The 17,543-nt window shown below is 38.4% G+C and overlaps 1 protein-coding gene across 1 annotated transcript in view; it reads right to left on the minus strand.

Annotated features, from left to right (window-relative positions):
- Window positions 1-250: 250 nt before the first annotated feature.
- Window positions 251-17,543, minus strand: part of LOC144244193 (E3 ubiquitin-protein ligase Mdm2-like) — a gene marked incomplete at its 3' end in the record, with an annotated part of 39,278 nt that continues 21,985 nt past the window's right edge. Inside the window, 4 exon segments of the mRNA XM_077779417.1 lie at window positions 251-350; window positions 873-942; window positions 1,503-1,571; window positions 5,973-6,106. Of these exon segments, the coding sequence (XP_077635543.1) occupies window positions 251-350; window positions 873-942; window positions 1,503-1,571; window positions 5,973-6,106 (373 nt within the window).

A 17,543-nucleotide genomic window follows, 5' to 3' on the forward strand; every position in this document is an offset into this window, starting at 1 on the left:
AGTGAAATCTGCCCGTGCAGACATATATGCATACATAAGTGATACATATTTATGCAAACATGCCTACATTAACAAGGACACACACATGCACACCTAGACCAATAATTAAACCCACACTATTCTACAAGTCCCCTTTGACATTTTTTTAGCATGCATGGTATTCAGAAGACAGATTTTAAAAAAAACAGTAATACGCAGCTGCATATAATAACATGCAAAAGTGGCATGTTTAGAGGAGCAAATACATTACCAGACGCATTTTGAAGTTTCTGGAACACCTGCAGGTAAAAGGAGACTGTGAATCGGATGCTGGCACACGGTATTCCTCAGAATCACAGAGCTCGGTGTGACTGTGGGGGAATGTAAGGCGAGTGTGAGGCTGGAAACCTTTGAGTTGAGCTCACTCTAAGCATCAGAAAGCCTCAAAGAGGGGAAAGAAAAAGGCAGCCCACAGACAGTAGATGAGAAACTTCTGGCACCTCTCCAGCTCAGGAATGAATTCTCTGTAATTTGGAGACGTACAGTGATGGAAATGAAGAGAAACTTGGATTTACGGGTGAATTTGCTCAGCCATGCAGAAATGGGCAGGTAACAGTCTCTCAGCTCATTTTAAAACAGTCATTCATGAACAAGACTGAATCAAAAAATTAACAGGCATGCTTTTTTGAAAAAATAAAAAAGCTACTCCAGCCAGCTTCCCAAGATGCCTGTATAAACTTCAAATGGATCATTCCATCAGCTATTTGTTGCACATTTTATTAATCCCAGAGCAGAGGTAAACTGGAAAATCTAATTCCTTTTATGTAGAAAACTGGATTTACTGCTCCTTTTTATAATGCACTTTAGTCATATAAATACACAGATTTACTTACAGAGTTCTCGTTTCTTGTGTAAGACCACTACTGTTTGGTCCAGATAAAATGTTAAAAGGCTTGTTTGCAGCTATTCAAGGAAGTAAAGAAAAAATGTTTTAATACTCAGAAGCTGAGCAGAGTACAGATATTTAATGTTGAGTTTGAAGCAAAGAGAGTATAAAGGAAAAGCCCTGAGCCATTAAGTGGTACATAAGAGATACGGTAACACAGGAGCACTGAGCAGGCAGGTGGCTCAAGTCTATAAATATATACATAATTAAAGGTAGGAAGAAAAGAGCTTTGGCAAATTAAGTTCTTAGAGACAATAGCTGCAATTTTATTTAGGCTTACAAATAAGTCAATAATGTCTGGGGAGCACATGTGGACTTCACCTTGTCTGAAAAATTCCACAGCTCAAGAATAGACAGTGAGGTTGGAAGCATCACACGCTGGCAATCTATATTCAAATGTAATGAGGAGAAAGACGGTATTACCATGAAGAATGTTGTCATATTACATTGTGCCTGTGTGGCTTAACTACTCATCCAACCTTGCAAATGGCCATTTGCCTGGACTCAATAGCAAATGTGCTATGGATGGGAGGGTGGAGGTGGGAGGCCGATTTTATTTGTTTTACTACACACGCACCTTTGGGAGGCTTGAGGATAAAACGCATGGGCTGAATGTAGGAGGGATTCTTTTCAAGGCCACATTTATCTATAATAAATTCAAAGTGGAATTAATAATGACCAATTAAGCTATTTATTATTTTAACTCTTGAGGTCAAGGGCAAAACAGTGTTTATGTTTATTGATAGAAGGTCGATAGCAAGACAGCTGAAGATGACTGGGCTCACCTTTAAGCATGCTCAATAAACATGTATTGACTGAACAGCCTCCAGGCTTCCTCACATTCCAGTGCCTAGTCTTTTTTGTCTAGGGGATTTTTTCTTATCTCTCCACTGCCATCTGCTTTATTCAGCAAATATCCATTTATTCAGCAAATATCCAGTGAATTAAACACTCCGCCCTATTCTGTGGAGAACACAAAGACACTTCCGACGAGATCATCTCTCAGGGAGCTTACCATTGCCAGTAACACAGTGGGTCTCAGTAGGGGTTAGCACATTAGAATTGCTTACAAATACCCATGCTCACTGCCATTTCTTCTGCTATCTTGGAATCACATTTGGTGGGATGAGGCAAGCGGCGTTTGTATGTGCATTTTGAAAATCTGTTGGAGCACCTGGGTGGCTCAATCCATAAAGTGTCCAATTCTTAATTGCAGCTCAGGTCACGACTTCATGGTTCGTCAGACTGAGATCCACAATGGGCTCTGTGCTGACAGTGCAGAGCCTGCTTTGGATTCGCTCTCCCTCTCTCTTTCTGCCCCTCCCTCTCTTTCTCTCTCTCTCTCAAAATAAATAAATAAATATAAAAAAAAAATAAAGTCTTCCCAGGTGATTCTCATTTAAATCCTCTCCTCCACTCCATAAGACTAAAAGCAATTCAAGACGATTGTTATTAGCCCTCTAATAACTCAGAGGAATATATCCCAACCGCTGCTGCATCTAGACTGACACTGTACAACTACTCCAGATGACCCATACTTCTATTTCTTTGCTCATCACTCTACCTTGGGGAAGGGCCATACTTGATCAATGTGACCCAGAGCCCAAATCTGCAAGGTTCTAACTAGATTTGGGAGCCAAAGCTGAAGGCAAAGAAAAATAAAGCCCAAATCTTTTGGTTCATTCATATAACTTCTCTGGGCTGTTTCCTTATCTATAAAATGAGGGGTCAGGACTGGCTTTGAGTCTATAATTTCTCTGCCAAAAATGTAGCAGTACTGTCTTTGAGAAAGTCGTTTATTCCTATGCCACACTGACACCTACACATGAGCACACCCGAAGTTAAAATTTCGAATTCCTAACTTCTACTATCTTACTGCTTAATAGTGTACTTAGTAGCAAATCAAACCTCATGAAGGTGAACCTCCAGCCTAAGGAGCTGGAGACCCAGCATCATATGACTCTCTTTCTCCATTTCCCTATGGCAGGGATCACTGAAAAATTCAGAGCACAAAAGCAAGCATATTATCTCCCAACTCCACTCTTTGCTTTAGCAACTGCCTCAGCTTCAGCCTGGAGGACCCCCTGGGGAATGATAGATCCTGGAACTTTCAAGCAGAATGGTCACACAACAGAAGCCAGGCTACCACTTGACCCCCTTCCTCATGGCCAATCCCCTTCAAATGACTGTGAGGGCCTGAGAAGATGGGTTTGGGGCTTACAAGAGCAGCTCCTGCAGGCTCAGCTTCTAATCTGTGGTTGTGAAGGAGTATAACATGCCACTCCTCAGAGGTATAAGACAATATGGCCACAACATCCTCCGAGCCAGTCTGCCTGCCCATACCACCCTTTGACTTTCATCACAGCTCACTCTATGTCCTACAAGCCCACCCACAGTGACAATAAGAATGGCTCAGAGGGGAAGGTTCACTCAGCGTCTTTTCCCCACTGACTACCCTGTGCTCAGCACCACCTTCATTCACTCAAGAAGAAGCCAAATCAACCTTAGCAGGTACTTTTAAGACCAAGCTCATGTAACCAACTAAAATATAAACCTCTTCATGCAATAATTCTATTAAAAAATAAATGTTTTCTATCTCCTCTAGTTATCAGTTAGGAAAATCAGAAAACCTTGATCTTGAAGGACAAACAGAAAGAATACCACAAATGTCCAAAGATGGTAGCACTGCAGAGACAATGAAGACACACAGACCTCAGTTTGAAGACAGGATTCTCTACCTAGGGGCTGTGTGTCTTTGAGGAGGCCATTTAAATTCCCTCATCCCTCTTCTTCCTCTGTAAAATATAAAAATATATTTATAAATATATTATTATATATATTTTAATATATAAATTATATGTATAATATATATTAAAATATAAATATATATCCACCATATCAAGTTGAAGATTAAAATATGAAAAGTTCCTGATGCATAAGTTGCCTAAGAAATAGTAACTCATATTATGATAATCAAAATTATCCAATTGTCTTCAGTATACCATTAGCTTGTAAAGACAGGGACTATGTTTTCGTCATTTTCATATTCCTCTTACTTAGCATGCCATGTGCCTCAACATCCATTCCATACTTTTTTTTTTTTTTTNGTGGGCAAGACAGAGGCAGTTCCTGCCCTCATGGGACTCACAGTCTACTGAAGGAGACAAAAGTTAAGTGCATGCCATGAATAACTAAATTATATGTCTTAATCTGCTCAGGCTGCCACAACAAATACCATAGAGTCAGTGGCTTAAACAACAGACATTTATGGCTCACAGTTCTAGAGGCTGGGAAGTCTGACATCAAGGTGCCAGCAGATTTGGTTCCTGTAAGAGCCCTGTTCCTGATTTGCAGACAGCCACCTTGTATTTTCACATGGCAATGAGAGGAAGTTCTGGTGTTTCTTCCTCTTCTTACAAGGCCACTAATCTCATCTTGGGGGCTCCAACCTCATGACCTCATCTACACCTAATCACCTCCCAAAGGTCCTCCCCTCCAATAACAGTCACACTGAGTGCTAGGGCTACACTGTATGAATTCTGAAAGGACACAAATATTCAGTCCATAACACTATATAAATGAATGAACTAATTAATGATAATCTTCTTAGTTTTTTTAATTTATATCAGTCCAGACAATGTCAAGGACACAAATGAAAGAAAATTTGTGACTTCTTCCATTAATTACCTTCAAACCTAGGGACTTGGGCTAATGGGCTGGTCCTCATTAAGTGGCAGGCTTCTGCCCAAGAGTCATCCCCTGAGACACATCAGGCTAGCTAGCCCAGGCAGCACTTTGATCTGTCCTCACGGTCCCTTCCATCCCACCGGCAAAATGTTCTGGTTCCTGGACTCCCTGTTTTACATCCAAGCTGTCTGAAATGCAATAACGTTTTTTTAAAGAGCAACTGGGATTTTAATTAAAGTTCCAGGGATCCAGCCAAAGATATTTTTCTAAAAGAGAAGAAATATCTGTTTTTGGAGACAGAACATTTCATAACAGAAATCTCATATATTTTGATAAATGATAAATAGCAACATGGGCTGTACTCTCACAAGAACCTGACTACAGGATCTATGTGTGTACATGTGTGCAGGTATGTACACGCATGTGTGTGTTTAATGCTTATCATGTCTAATGAGGACAGAGTCAGGGAGACCAATGTACTCTAGTTACTTAAACCATTCAGATATTTAACGCAAACAGTTATTGGAATAACAGAAGGGCCTGTCTCTTAAAGGCAGAAGACTACCTTTTGTTCTCCCTGCTGATTTCCTTTGATTTAAAGGCTTTGAGGGGCCCCTGAGTGGCTCAGTCGGTTAAGTGTCTGACTTCGGCTCAGGTCATGATCTCACGTTTCGTGGGTTTGAGCCCTGCGTTGGGCTCTGTGCTGACAGCTAGCTCAGAGCCTGGAGCCTGCTTCGGATTCTGTGTCTCCCTCTCTCTCTCTGACCCTGCCCTGCCCATGCTCTCCCTCTCTCTCTCAGAAATAAATAAAAACATTTTTTAAATAAAAAAATAAAGCCTTTGACTACAAGACTCCATGCAAACACCACTAGATAAGACTTCAACTTCTGCAAGTACTGGTTAGCAGAAGTCTACCATATACCTAATGCAGGGTGAGACCATGTGGGATATTGCAATTCCATGCCACTTATACTCATAGGTAAAGAAATTTAAAATAAAACAAGATGACAGTATCCTAGGTGATAGTTTGGAAAAATTATTCTACCTATGAGCTCTATTTTTGCAAATTCATGCTTATTGCTTGGAAAATCCCTGATAATTCCCACACATTAAGCCAGTCAGAAGCTAAAGAAATGCAGCTTCAAAGCCAAAGCCACCCAGCTTTCTCCACAAACCTGAAAAGCCTATACCCACTGCAGTGTAGGCAGTGATGTACCCATATCCATTTTGGGCCCATCTAGGGGTCCCTTGATACTATAAAGTTGAGGCATTAGCAGAAGACTTGGTAGGAGCTGGCAGACCATCTCAACAAAAGGGCCAGAGGCTTGGAAGCTTCAAGCCTGGAGCTTCTGGTGTCTACCCATCCCCAGCGGCATAGCACTGCCATGGGGCCAGCAACCACAGATGGTGCCCTGCACAGACAGCTGAGAGGCAGACCGCCATGGGTTTGTATGAAGCATCAGCCAAGGTGCTGGCTGGTTGCCACTGCTGGACCTGGAACAGAAAGCTGGGGTGGTGATATTAGCCCCTTTTCCTTGACATTATGGGTGTTATTTCTCTGGACCCAAATGGCAAAGGACAGGAAGTGATTTTATGAGAGGATATAGACATTGCCATGCTAGACAGACGGATCAACCCTAAAAACTAATTTACTTAAGAGAAACTGGACATGATTTCCCCCTCTGGTAAAGCATCAATAATTAGGCTAAATTATCACCAAGGTTTTTACATTGATTCCATCTGTTGATAGTAGGTATAAAATCACGAGATAATATAATATACACATACAATTCTATATTTGTTATATATTTTGCTATAAGGCAAGTATATTATATTTTTTCAGTGAAAACAGCAGGTGACAACCTTTTAAGCCCTGAAAGGCCAGCCAGTGCAACAAAATGAGAACAGTGTAGAAGCAACCACCCACAGAAATCCAAAATATGGAAAGTGAGTGATTAGGAGTCAACTGCCAACTCAAAATCAAGAGGTGACATCTATGCACCGATTCTCAAAATGTACAGAGTATGAAGGGCTTCCACAGCAAGCATAATTGATTGTCACTTCAAATTAAATGGGCCCATGTGCCACGTGGTATAGGTGGCAGGCACTGGACCAGGAGTCAGAAGATCCAGAGTCTCACTTGCTGCTCCATCACCGAGCACTGTGACCTTAGCCACAAATCTCCCATCGGTGTAGCTGGGATTATGTCTGTCCAGATTACTTCATAGTGTTGATGTATGGAAAACAACACCATGTATACCCATCTATATACCAATCCAAACATGGCACACAAGCATATTGTGGTCTTACTGTCCTTCCTCAGCCCAAAGCATCAGAGTATCACTAGTAAATAATTACTGTTCTATCTACATAATGTCTTAGCAAAGAGAGAAAGTGCCTATTAAAACCCTAAGAGGGAGTCAGTGTATAGAGGATTAAGCCATAAGAAAAAGACAAGAAAATCAAACTTGCCCCCCATGCCTAACAACCCAGCCCAGTCAGGGGTAATGCACTTCAATTAAGTGCTAGGCTTCCAGAGAGCCTTGTAGATTGACTATCAAAATTCTTGCTCAACTGAACTGAAACTTTACAGAGTGACCACCACTAAGACTCACCAAGGAATTCCTCATATAAACAGTAGTCAATGTCAATTAACCTTTGTGAACATGAAAAATAAATGGAAAGTTGAGGAATTAACAGGAAGACAAACGCAGATGCCAGACACAAGCATGATGTTACAGTAAATGCTACAATCACATGGTAGTTAATTTTAGTATCATAGGAATGGCTCTCAGGATGAAAGATCTTTTCTAAAAATGGAAGTGCATTACTAATAGGGGCTGAATCTAATCTATATTTTCCCCTATAGCACTCTGATTAGTCCCACATCTGCACGGAGAGTGCAAATATTTGTTGAAGTTACCATACTGATGTCTTCTGAATGTCTGAAGAATCAGTAAATATAACTGCATTCAGCTGTGTATCATTCAACTTAATTGATGATTCAAGCAAAATTAATTAAATTTCTAAATTATGAAGGCATCTTTTCTCCTACAGGGAAAAAAAGGATTCATAGAGTACAGAACGGAGTGAAAGCCTCACTCAAATCCAATACCAGCCTAGGGCAATAATGCAGTTGAAACCTACCACCCCGCACCCCTTGCCCCAGATCCTTTCTGCTCACATCTCCACCTCCATTAAGCAACACATGGGGCGTCATAGGCATGTGTGTGGACAACCCAGAAGACAGGTGCAAGCTCTGTTCAGATCACTCCCAACCCAAGGCTACAAACACCCCCACTGTGCAGCCCTTGTTACGTATGTGCAAACTAGTTATGCAGACCTGCCCTCAAGATTTTAGACCAAAGAAAAAGATCTTCAAGGGTCCTGTAAATGACTTTGGGGTCATTTAGGTAGGGATTTCTGGAATCTGAGACCATACTCTCAAATGGCGGCAAGAGAAACCAGGGGAGCAGTCTCCTGGGTTCCTTGATCCTTGATCTAATAGGAAACGGCAAGAGTAGAGAAGGATACAAGCTAGGCAAAGATACAGGGCTCAGCACAGGGACCCTGACTGCCCAGGCCTCAGAGGTAATTCTTGACCAATCACCCTTCCATCTAAACTCTCTTCTTTCTGTGATTCCTTAAATGGTAAATTTGATGAATAAATGATCTATATTCATGGTTCATTTTTTTCATCTGCCTCTTTTTTGTTAAAGCCTTTGATTTTGCAACTTCTCATGTTATAACCTCTGTCCTTACTACTTCGTATAATTATTTTAAGAATACTCATAATTTTCATCTTAACAAACTTAATTCTCCCTGGCAGTTTTTTCTCTTCCTGCTTTCAGCTGCTAGCATCATCCTTCACCTAGACCCTACTATCCTTGTTCTATTTTTGTGCCCTTTTAATGCTACTTTCATCTGTTTCTTCTGCCACTACTTTAGTTTCCCTTCATCCTATATCCATTCATTAAAGATAAGTACTACTCTGGACCAAGTATCCTTCCAGTCTGCACATAGAGGTTTACCTTTTGCCACAGAATTGATCCCAAATGTACTTGTTCGATTTCCTGTGATCCAGAATGCATCTCTCCCTGCTTTTTAACAAACCAAATACCTTTTTTCACTTTTAAACACCTGAAGATCCTTTCAAAGTATTTCCACATCACGTCCACTCAGCCCTAACCATTCTAGAAAATAAATAATGATGCCAAAGTTAGGGCTCTAGCTCTAGATGAGTATAACAGAGAAGTACACAGAGATGGTAAAGGGGGTTCTTCTTATTTGCCAAGGCTAATTGATTGTATTATCTACAGTCCTCGTGTCAGGTTCCCCACACTTTGATATGCACAGGAATCATCTGAGGATCTCGTTAAAATGCAAGTTCTGGTGCAATAGGCCTGGGTGGGACTTGAAAAACCTTTCCACTGAGGTGATGGCTGGGCAGAGGCCTGACAAATGGAAACAACTCAGACATGTGGTTACTAAGGGAACAGTCTTTCATGAGAGGAAACAGAAAAAGCTGCAGCCCAGAGTCAGGCATTAGATCAGAGTGAAACATATTTGCCAGCCTAGGAGTGTAAAAAAAGCATGGACTTTGTTTTCAGGCAAGTACCTGTTCTAATCTCAACTGATCCACCATGGACAAGCTTTTTAACCTATTTTCTGCTAAAAAAAATATTTCTTGCTATCTGTCAGAAGCTTTGCTAAATGCCAGAGAATAAGACAGATGTGATTCCAGTCTTACAAAACTCCTATTCCAGGCCTCTTACCCTGTTTCTTCCTCTATAAGGGTAAAATAATGCTAATTTTGCAAAGTCACCAAATGCAATAGTGTCTTAAAATTTTTAGTAAATACTTAATAATCATTATAATCCCTATCTTCCTTTACATATTTGGCAATATAATAATGAAAATGTATACGCCTTTTGTGTATTTAAAGGTGACCTTAAAATAATTTTTTTAAGTTTCTTTCTTTATTTTGAGAGACAGAGAGAGAGCATAACAGGGGAAGGAACAGAGAAAAAGGGAGAGAGAAAAAATCCCAAGAAGGCTTTGCACTGTCAGCACAGAGCCTGATGTAGGGCTCAAACTTACAAACCATGAGATCAGGACCTGAGCTGAAACCAAGAATCAGACACTTAACCTACTGAGTGGCCCAGGTGTCCCTAAAAGCAATTTTTAAATCTCCTTTATTTTTCCTCTTATATTATAAATTCTTGAATTTAGAAAACATAATCTTTTATAGCTGTTTGGCACCTTGTACAGTACTTCACACAATTCTTCAGCAAACATTTTACTGAGAGATAGGTAGAGAGAGAGAGAGAGAGAGAGAGAGAGATAGATAGTTTGGTGATTGTGTTATAAGGAAAACTAGAACAAAATAAGAGGAGAAAAAAAGTGATGGAGAAGGAGAAATGTTATAACACCTAGAGTGCCCAGGGGGCCTCACTGATAAGGTCACATTAAGGCTGAACTGAGGATTGAGAGTACAAGCAGTGTCAATTTCTAAGAAGAGTGTTTAGCCGAGGAAACAGCAAGTGCAGAAATCCCAAATGTTCTGTGTGTTTGGGGAAAGGCAAGAAAGCCAGTATAGCAAATTCCTTCATTTTATAAAAGAGGAAACTGAGGGCTAGAGAAATAACTTTGGAAAACCCAAGTATGTATCAATTAAGTTCATTTTAGCTGCTGTCACAAAATGAACATATACCCCGACACAAGAGAAGTAAATGTCTTGCTTACAATACCAGTGTACCAGAATGTGGTAGGGTCCCCTTCCTACGGAAACAACAACAACAACAACAACAACAACAAAAATCAAGGCAACCTGGTTATGAGTACATGACAACATCCCTCATGACCTTGTAACATGAGACTCCTTAATCAGATTACTTGTTTGTATGTCACCATATATGGGAGACAAAGAAGTGGAAAATATATGAAAAACTACACCATGTGGCATTCGGCGCTCAGTTCTTCGGGTACAAACCCAACTGAATAGTGCCGGCAGGAATAAAGGTGCTTCCTGGAAAAGTCTCAATGTCGCTACTCGCAGTGCAAGAATCCTGCTACAAGAGTAGGAGGGCACTCTCCTCTGAGCAGTGATTCAGGAACACAGGCTCTTTCCATACTGTGCCTTTGCCATCTTCAAAATTAGGCTTCCAGGCTCACTTCAACTGTCAAACTCCAGTGTATCTAATAGGGAGACATTATGGAGGATCACATTTAAGAAGCTATAATCCATAGGCCAAGCCTGGAAGTGGCACACATGAATTCTGCTCACACTCACTGACCACCATTTAGTCACCTATCACCTACTACAGAGGAGAATGAGAAATATAGTTCAGCAGGAATATGAGGACTAGGGATTTGGTAAGCAGCTAGTGAGGCTCTACCAGGTCAAGTCACCTCCCGGTTAGTCCTATGTTTTTCCTTTGCATCTGGGTACATGAAAATAATAATGCTCTCTATAAAGTGGTCTTTATATTAGTCATAGTTGGCACTGACAATAATATAAGACAGGAGATAGATTTTCTAGTTATCTGCTGCCAACTAAAACACATTCTATTGTCAAATGGTTTAATCTTACTGAGATGGGAATACGAGAGAAAGATACCTATAACAGAGTGAAGGATCAAATAGAGATATGTTGTGAGGAGGAAGGAAGATTACATAGACAGAAAATCATATCACAACCTAACTTCATCTGCCTCTACTGGCTCACAAACTCCAGCTGTAAGCCAGGAACCAGTTGTTGCTCTCTGAATTTTCTCACTCTAGCATCTCACATCAGCAGGACTGTTTTGAGGATCATGTGGAGATTATATATGCAAAAATAAAATTTAGGTATTATTGCTGTTATAAAATGAAATTATATAACTGGGAAGAGGTCTTTTTAATGTACTCTGGGTAGATAAAACATAATGCTGTTAATTTATTGAGGCTAATTGTTTAAGTTGGACATATTGTTGATACATACATCAGTGCTATCTATTAATATAATCCATAGCAGTTGTCACAGATTAAACGATTGGCTCCAATACTTCCCCATTCCTGTATCCACATCCTTGACATGGTCTCTGTAGATATATGTTATATATATATATTATATATATATTATATATGTAAATAATATATGTTATTTATATGTAAATAATAAATATATAATTTATATATGCATATATATAATACAATTACAAATAACAAAGAAAATATCAGTGTAGTGAGGCTAGGNCTCCCCTGCTCATGCTGTCTCTGTCTCTCTCTCCTAGAAATAAATAAAACATTAAAAAATAATAATAATAAAATAAAATAAATAAAAAATAAAAAATCTTTTTCAATAGCAAAAACAGTCCAATTAAAATGTTCAAAAGTAATATCTATCTATGGAAACCATGATTACCAGAGAATAAGTCAGTATGTAAATAATCACTAATGAAAAAAATCTATGGTGTGAAAACTCTTCCCTTTTATCTTGAATTAACAAGGCAAAAATGCCTTTTTAAAAAAATATTCTTCTGCTGTAGTTTAAAATTTCTTAGGATAGGGCTAAAATTATATAATTAATGTCAAATAAATCCATCCCATACAGGTATTTGCAATAGTATCAAAAGCATGGAAAAATATAACATTGATAACACCTCAAAGTTTGAGACGAATAAAGTGGTCCTTTGACAGAAAATATTACTTAAAATGATATTAGGCTGGATTTTATTTAATACTCATTAATGACCAGAAAACACTGTGTAAAATAATCATGGAATTTAACTGAATAATGTAGATAATAACTGAAAACTCCTCTCAAAATAAATGCTAAATCAAAGTCATGAAAAGATTAAAATAATAGCAAAAATTCAGAAAAGTATCAATCAACTTGGAAAGATAATAAGAGCTGACTTATATAATTTTACTTTAATAAATATTTGTTGAGCATTCACCATGAGTACTTTATGCTGAAGACCTCCTGCAACTAACCCTATTAACCCCAGATATCTGAAAATAGTCATCATTTCTGCACATCTGGGCATGAGCTTTAAAACTTTACTTACACATAGTACCAAGATTTTTCCTTTTACAAGGACAGGTTAATGATGATATGGAGAATTGCTGTGACTTTTGGGGCATACTTAATGTAGTTAATTAAGTGGTAATCTGTAATATATGGGCATGGGGTACACACAATACAAAGAGCATTATCTTTCTCAGAACTCATTATATTTATTTCCTGTCCACTGATTTGCCAATTAATCATTGATCATGTGCTGCCTGTAACATTTCTTATCTTGTCAATCTGTATTAATACATTATTCTTATTCTAGTTTAATTTCTTCACCTTGCTACTTGGAGAACAGAAACACATTTTTTAACTTTTTGAAAGCATTTTGCACACTTCTGTAGGTTCCAAATTATAATATTATAATATAATAACAAATGAATTCAGAATTCTTGAATCTTTTTTAGATTAGGCCAGGACAAATTAAAAGGAAATCCACAGTATAATATAGTCTTCTCTCTATAACTGGGTATCTGAAGTTAGAAGTGTTGAGGTTGATTTTTATCAGTAATTATTGGACAAACTCTGAGTAGAAGGAAATACAAGGATAATGTGGAGAAAATGGACCAAAATGAGAGAAAGAAACACCAGTGGATTGAAAAGCACATCACAACTAAACTTCATAAAATCCATCTACCAAAGAGTTGACTAACATCTCTGTAAACTTCATATCCAAATACCAAAAACATATAAAAATTTAAGATTGAATGGCCAGGGGTGCCTGGGTGTCTCTGCTGGTTAAGCTTCTAACTTTAGCTCAGGTTATGGTCTCATGGTTTGTAAGTTTGAGCCCACGTGAGACTCTGTGCTGACAGCACCATGGAGTCTGCTTTGAATTCTCTGTCTCCCTCACTCTCTGCCCCTCCCCCACTCGCACTCTATCTCTCTCAAAAATAAACACTAAAAAAATACTGAATGGTCATTTTGGGCCACCTCAGTAGGTTGAGCATACGACTTTTGCTTTCAACTCAGGTCATGATTACAGAGTCTTAAGGATTGAGCCCCAAGTCAGGCTCTGTGTTGACCATGGAGCCTGCTTAAGATTCTCTCTCTCTCCCTCTGCCCTTCTTTCTCTCTCTCTTAAAAAAAAAAAAAAAAAAAAAAGGTCATTTGGAAAGACTTTTAAACTTTTAATGATACCATCCTAACTGTAAAGAACTAAAGATTTTATGATGAATTTAAACCTTTATTTTTTTAAATTTATTTATTTTGTGAGAGAGAGAGAGAGAGAGAGAGAGAGAGAGATTGTGAGATTGTGAGCAGGGAAATGACAGAGAGAGAGGGAGAGAGAGAGAATCCCAAACAGGCTCCATGCTGTCAGCATAGAGCCTGACAAGGGGTTCAATCTCAGGAACTGTGAGATCATGACCTGAGCCAAAACGAAGAATGGAAGCTTAACCAACTGAGCTACCCAAGCACCTCTAATTTAAACCTTTAAAATGCATGTCTCCAGGAAATGGTAATCTATGTAGTGAGGTATATTTGATTTTAAAATGAATTAACTGATAATCAATTTAGAACATAGTTTCCTCCAGATATATTTTTATTTTTAAAAGTGTAAGGAGATAACTTTCAAGAAATGATTGCACGAATGGTCCCTAAAAGATGTCTACATTCTTGAAACTGCAACTAAATGACAAAGGGGAATTAAGGTTGCAGAAGCAATTAAATTTGCTAATCAACTGATCTTAAGATGGGGAGTGTGTCCTGGATTATCTAGGCAGGCCAAGGTAATCACAAAGGTCCTTAAAAGTGGAAGATGAAGGAAGAATTAGTGTCAACATGATACAATGTGAGAAAGATGCCACTAGCCACTGCTGGCTTTGAAGATGGAGAAGGGCCATGAGCCAAGGAATGCAGAAAATCTCTAGAAGCTGTAAAAGCAAAGAAATGGATTCTTCCCTATAGCTTCAGAAAGAAATGTGGGTCTACTGACATTTAGATTTTAGCCAATGAGACCGGTCTCAGACTTCTGACCTCCAGAAATGTAGAGTAATAAATTTGTGTTGTGGTAACTTTTTATAACAGCAATATCCCGATACACAAAGGCCAAGCATTTAAAATGCCTACTGACTACTATTTATTTGATATTAATCTCAAATTCACTTTAAAAAAAAGGAAAAATATAGGGGCACCTAGGTTGGTTGAGCATCTGACATCAGCTCAGGTCAAGATTTCATGGTTTGTGGGTTCCAGGCCCGAATCAGATTCTGTGCAGACAGCTCAGAGCCTGGAGCCTGCTTTGGATTCCATGTCTCCCTGTCCCTCTGACCCTCCCCTACTGACTCACTGACTGACTGACTGACTCTCTCTCTCTCTCTCTCAAAAATAAATACATTAATAAATAAAACATTAAAAAAGGAAAAATATATGCTTTAAAAAATTAGTCAGCATCAACAAAACAAGTGAATCAACACCAAGAACAATAAAAGTAATAATAACAAGACCTGACTAGGATAATATTTATTTCAGGGGGGAAAAACCCTAAAACTCAAAAATATTTATGTGATTTTAAATCTGCCCTCTCTGGACAGATTAGGAGTTCATTTTCTTTCATGGTGAGGTGTAAACTGTAAAATATATTAAGAAAAATGTGATAAAATGTGTCTTAGAGAAAATAATGTGCCTTAGCACCACCCACCCCCAAGTGCATTGCTTCAGTGTATTCCTAAGCCCTACTTTAGCCTGAATTTTAAAGAGCATAACATAATGTTTGCTTCAAGTTCTCTAATGAGAAGAGGCACTATACTAGGAATAGCAAGCAGGTAGACTGTGACAAGGTCAAAATAAACTGTTCCCAAGGTGACAGCAAAATGCCAGCTGTTCATCACTTCATAACAGGCAACACAATGGGTCAGCAGGGGTGGAGGGGATCTTGTTGAAGTTGAATTTAATCCAGTTCCTTAATTTTGAGAAACTCCAAAATTCCAAATCCATATATATATATGTGTTTAAAAATAAATAAGTGTATACAAATAAGCAAATAAATATGTAAAGGGAACAGTAAATCTACTTAAAGAAGGCAGAAAAACAATGATCACTTCATTACTATAAGCAGGAACCACAACTAGTTAAAAGAGAGTTCATGCCCGAAGTTGACAGGCTACCTCTAAAACCAAACCATTTCTGTGTTGTTGTTGGTGGTGGTGGTGGTAGTGTTGTTTAATTGTAGAGAGATGGGGCAGGGGAAAAACTGTGGATCAGGAGACCCAGGTTCTAATGCTGACTTGCCCAATAATTTCTCTTTGTGAATCTAGTTTTCTAGTTTGAAAATTAAGAAGATGCAACTAGACCAATGCGTTCCAAAGTCTGGGATCTATATTAGTGGAAGTAATAGATGAGTTGATTAAAAGTATTAAATAATTTTGAATCTCAAAGTAAGAAAGTTATTTCCGTTTCAATTCTCTTTTTAACTTTTCTAAGAAGGTCAAGAAGAAAGTCTTAGCTTCATGCTAGTATAATTTTGACACCTCCCTAATACCAGCAAATCTTTTTTAACAAAGGGCACACCTTAAATTTAGAGTCTTCCAAAGGCAAAGATTTTAGCGAGAATTTAAATGTTGGTTTACTCTTATTGCTTTAAGAGATATGTCATATAAAGCTGCTTTCTTTTATAATATAATTTATTTAAATAAAAACAGGAAGTTGATTTAAGGAAAATCTTAAATAATATATAGGTACTAATTACATAAAATGGAGAAATGGTGGATTAAGTTATTCCTAGGATCCTTTCCCATTCTAACTATAAGCCAATGATCAGGAACCTTGCCTCCACTATCAAGGCAAACTTTGAAACACTGTCTATTCCATTTAGCTGCCAAGTTAAGTCTTGGAATCGTTCTATTACTGAATTAATGAATACATGTCTTGTTTCCCCAAAAGAAATAATAAATTGCTCAAAGCCAGGAAAACTGTATGGCATTAATGTATACAGAATGAATAAATGTATTCTTCTTTCTCTTATATAAGGATTTTTCTGGACCTAAAGAGAACCTTAAATTTAAAGCAACACCTAAATCAGCATAAGCATATTGTTTCCTTGTTTATATACTACCCTCAGGAATGTTAGAAACATAAATGTTTCAGTCACTGTCTCAGATCTCAAGTTCCTCCAAAACCATGCATTCCAATACTACTGGAAAGTTCAAACCTGTAACTTAAAGTGATATTATTGGCATGCATTCTCTTTGTGCAACAGAGAAGGTATAAGAAGGTAGATGCCCTTACTTCTAATTTGTCAACCCAGTTCTTATGGTATAAAATCAGATGAAAGGAAAAAGGGATGGGGAAATCCAATAGCCAGGGCAGGTAAGAAAAGTCATAGAAGTACGGTAAGTACACACTATTGTGGGCCTTACAGAGTGATGGCTTGTTGCATGTATTGGGGTGGGGAGTAGAGAGAGAGCTGAAGCACAAAAAATTATGGCGTTCAAAATGGAGGCATTTTTGTCCTGAGCAGAAATAAAGTAATTCATGCGCCAGCTTCCTGGGTCTGCTACTTACTGAGTCCATGACATTGGACAAGTTAGTTAGCCTCTTTTCCTTCAGTTTCCTCACCTATAAAATGGGGTCAATAAGAGTACTTCACTCACTGGGTTTCTCTGGAGATTGTATTAACATTAATACATGCAAGTGCCTATAGTAGTCCATAGAGCATAATGGATGTCTTGTCTATCATTTGTAGCACTACTACATTGGCTTGTCTTCAACTACTTGCAGGTCTTTGCCCTGACTCACTGCTCCCTTAAAAGGCAGGAACCATGTGTTATTCACTCTTATTTCCAGAACCTGAACAACTTATAACGCATAGTTGGACCTTAATAAACTCTCTTTGAATGAATTCATTAACAGACTAATGCTACCACAATAATTCTT

This window comes from Crocuta crocuta, unplaced genomic scaffold, assembly GCF_008692635.1.
Source record: "Crocuta crocuta isolate KB4526 unplaced genomic scaffold, BGI_CrCroc_1.0 scaffold426, whole genome shotgun sequence".
NCBI lineage: Eukaryota > Metazoa > Chordata > Mammalia > Carnivora > Hyaenidae > Crocuta > Crocuta crocuta.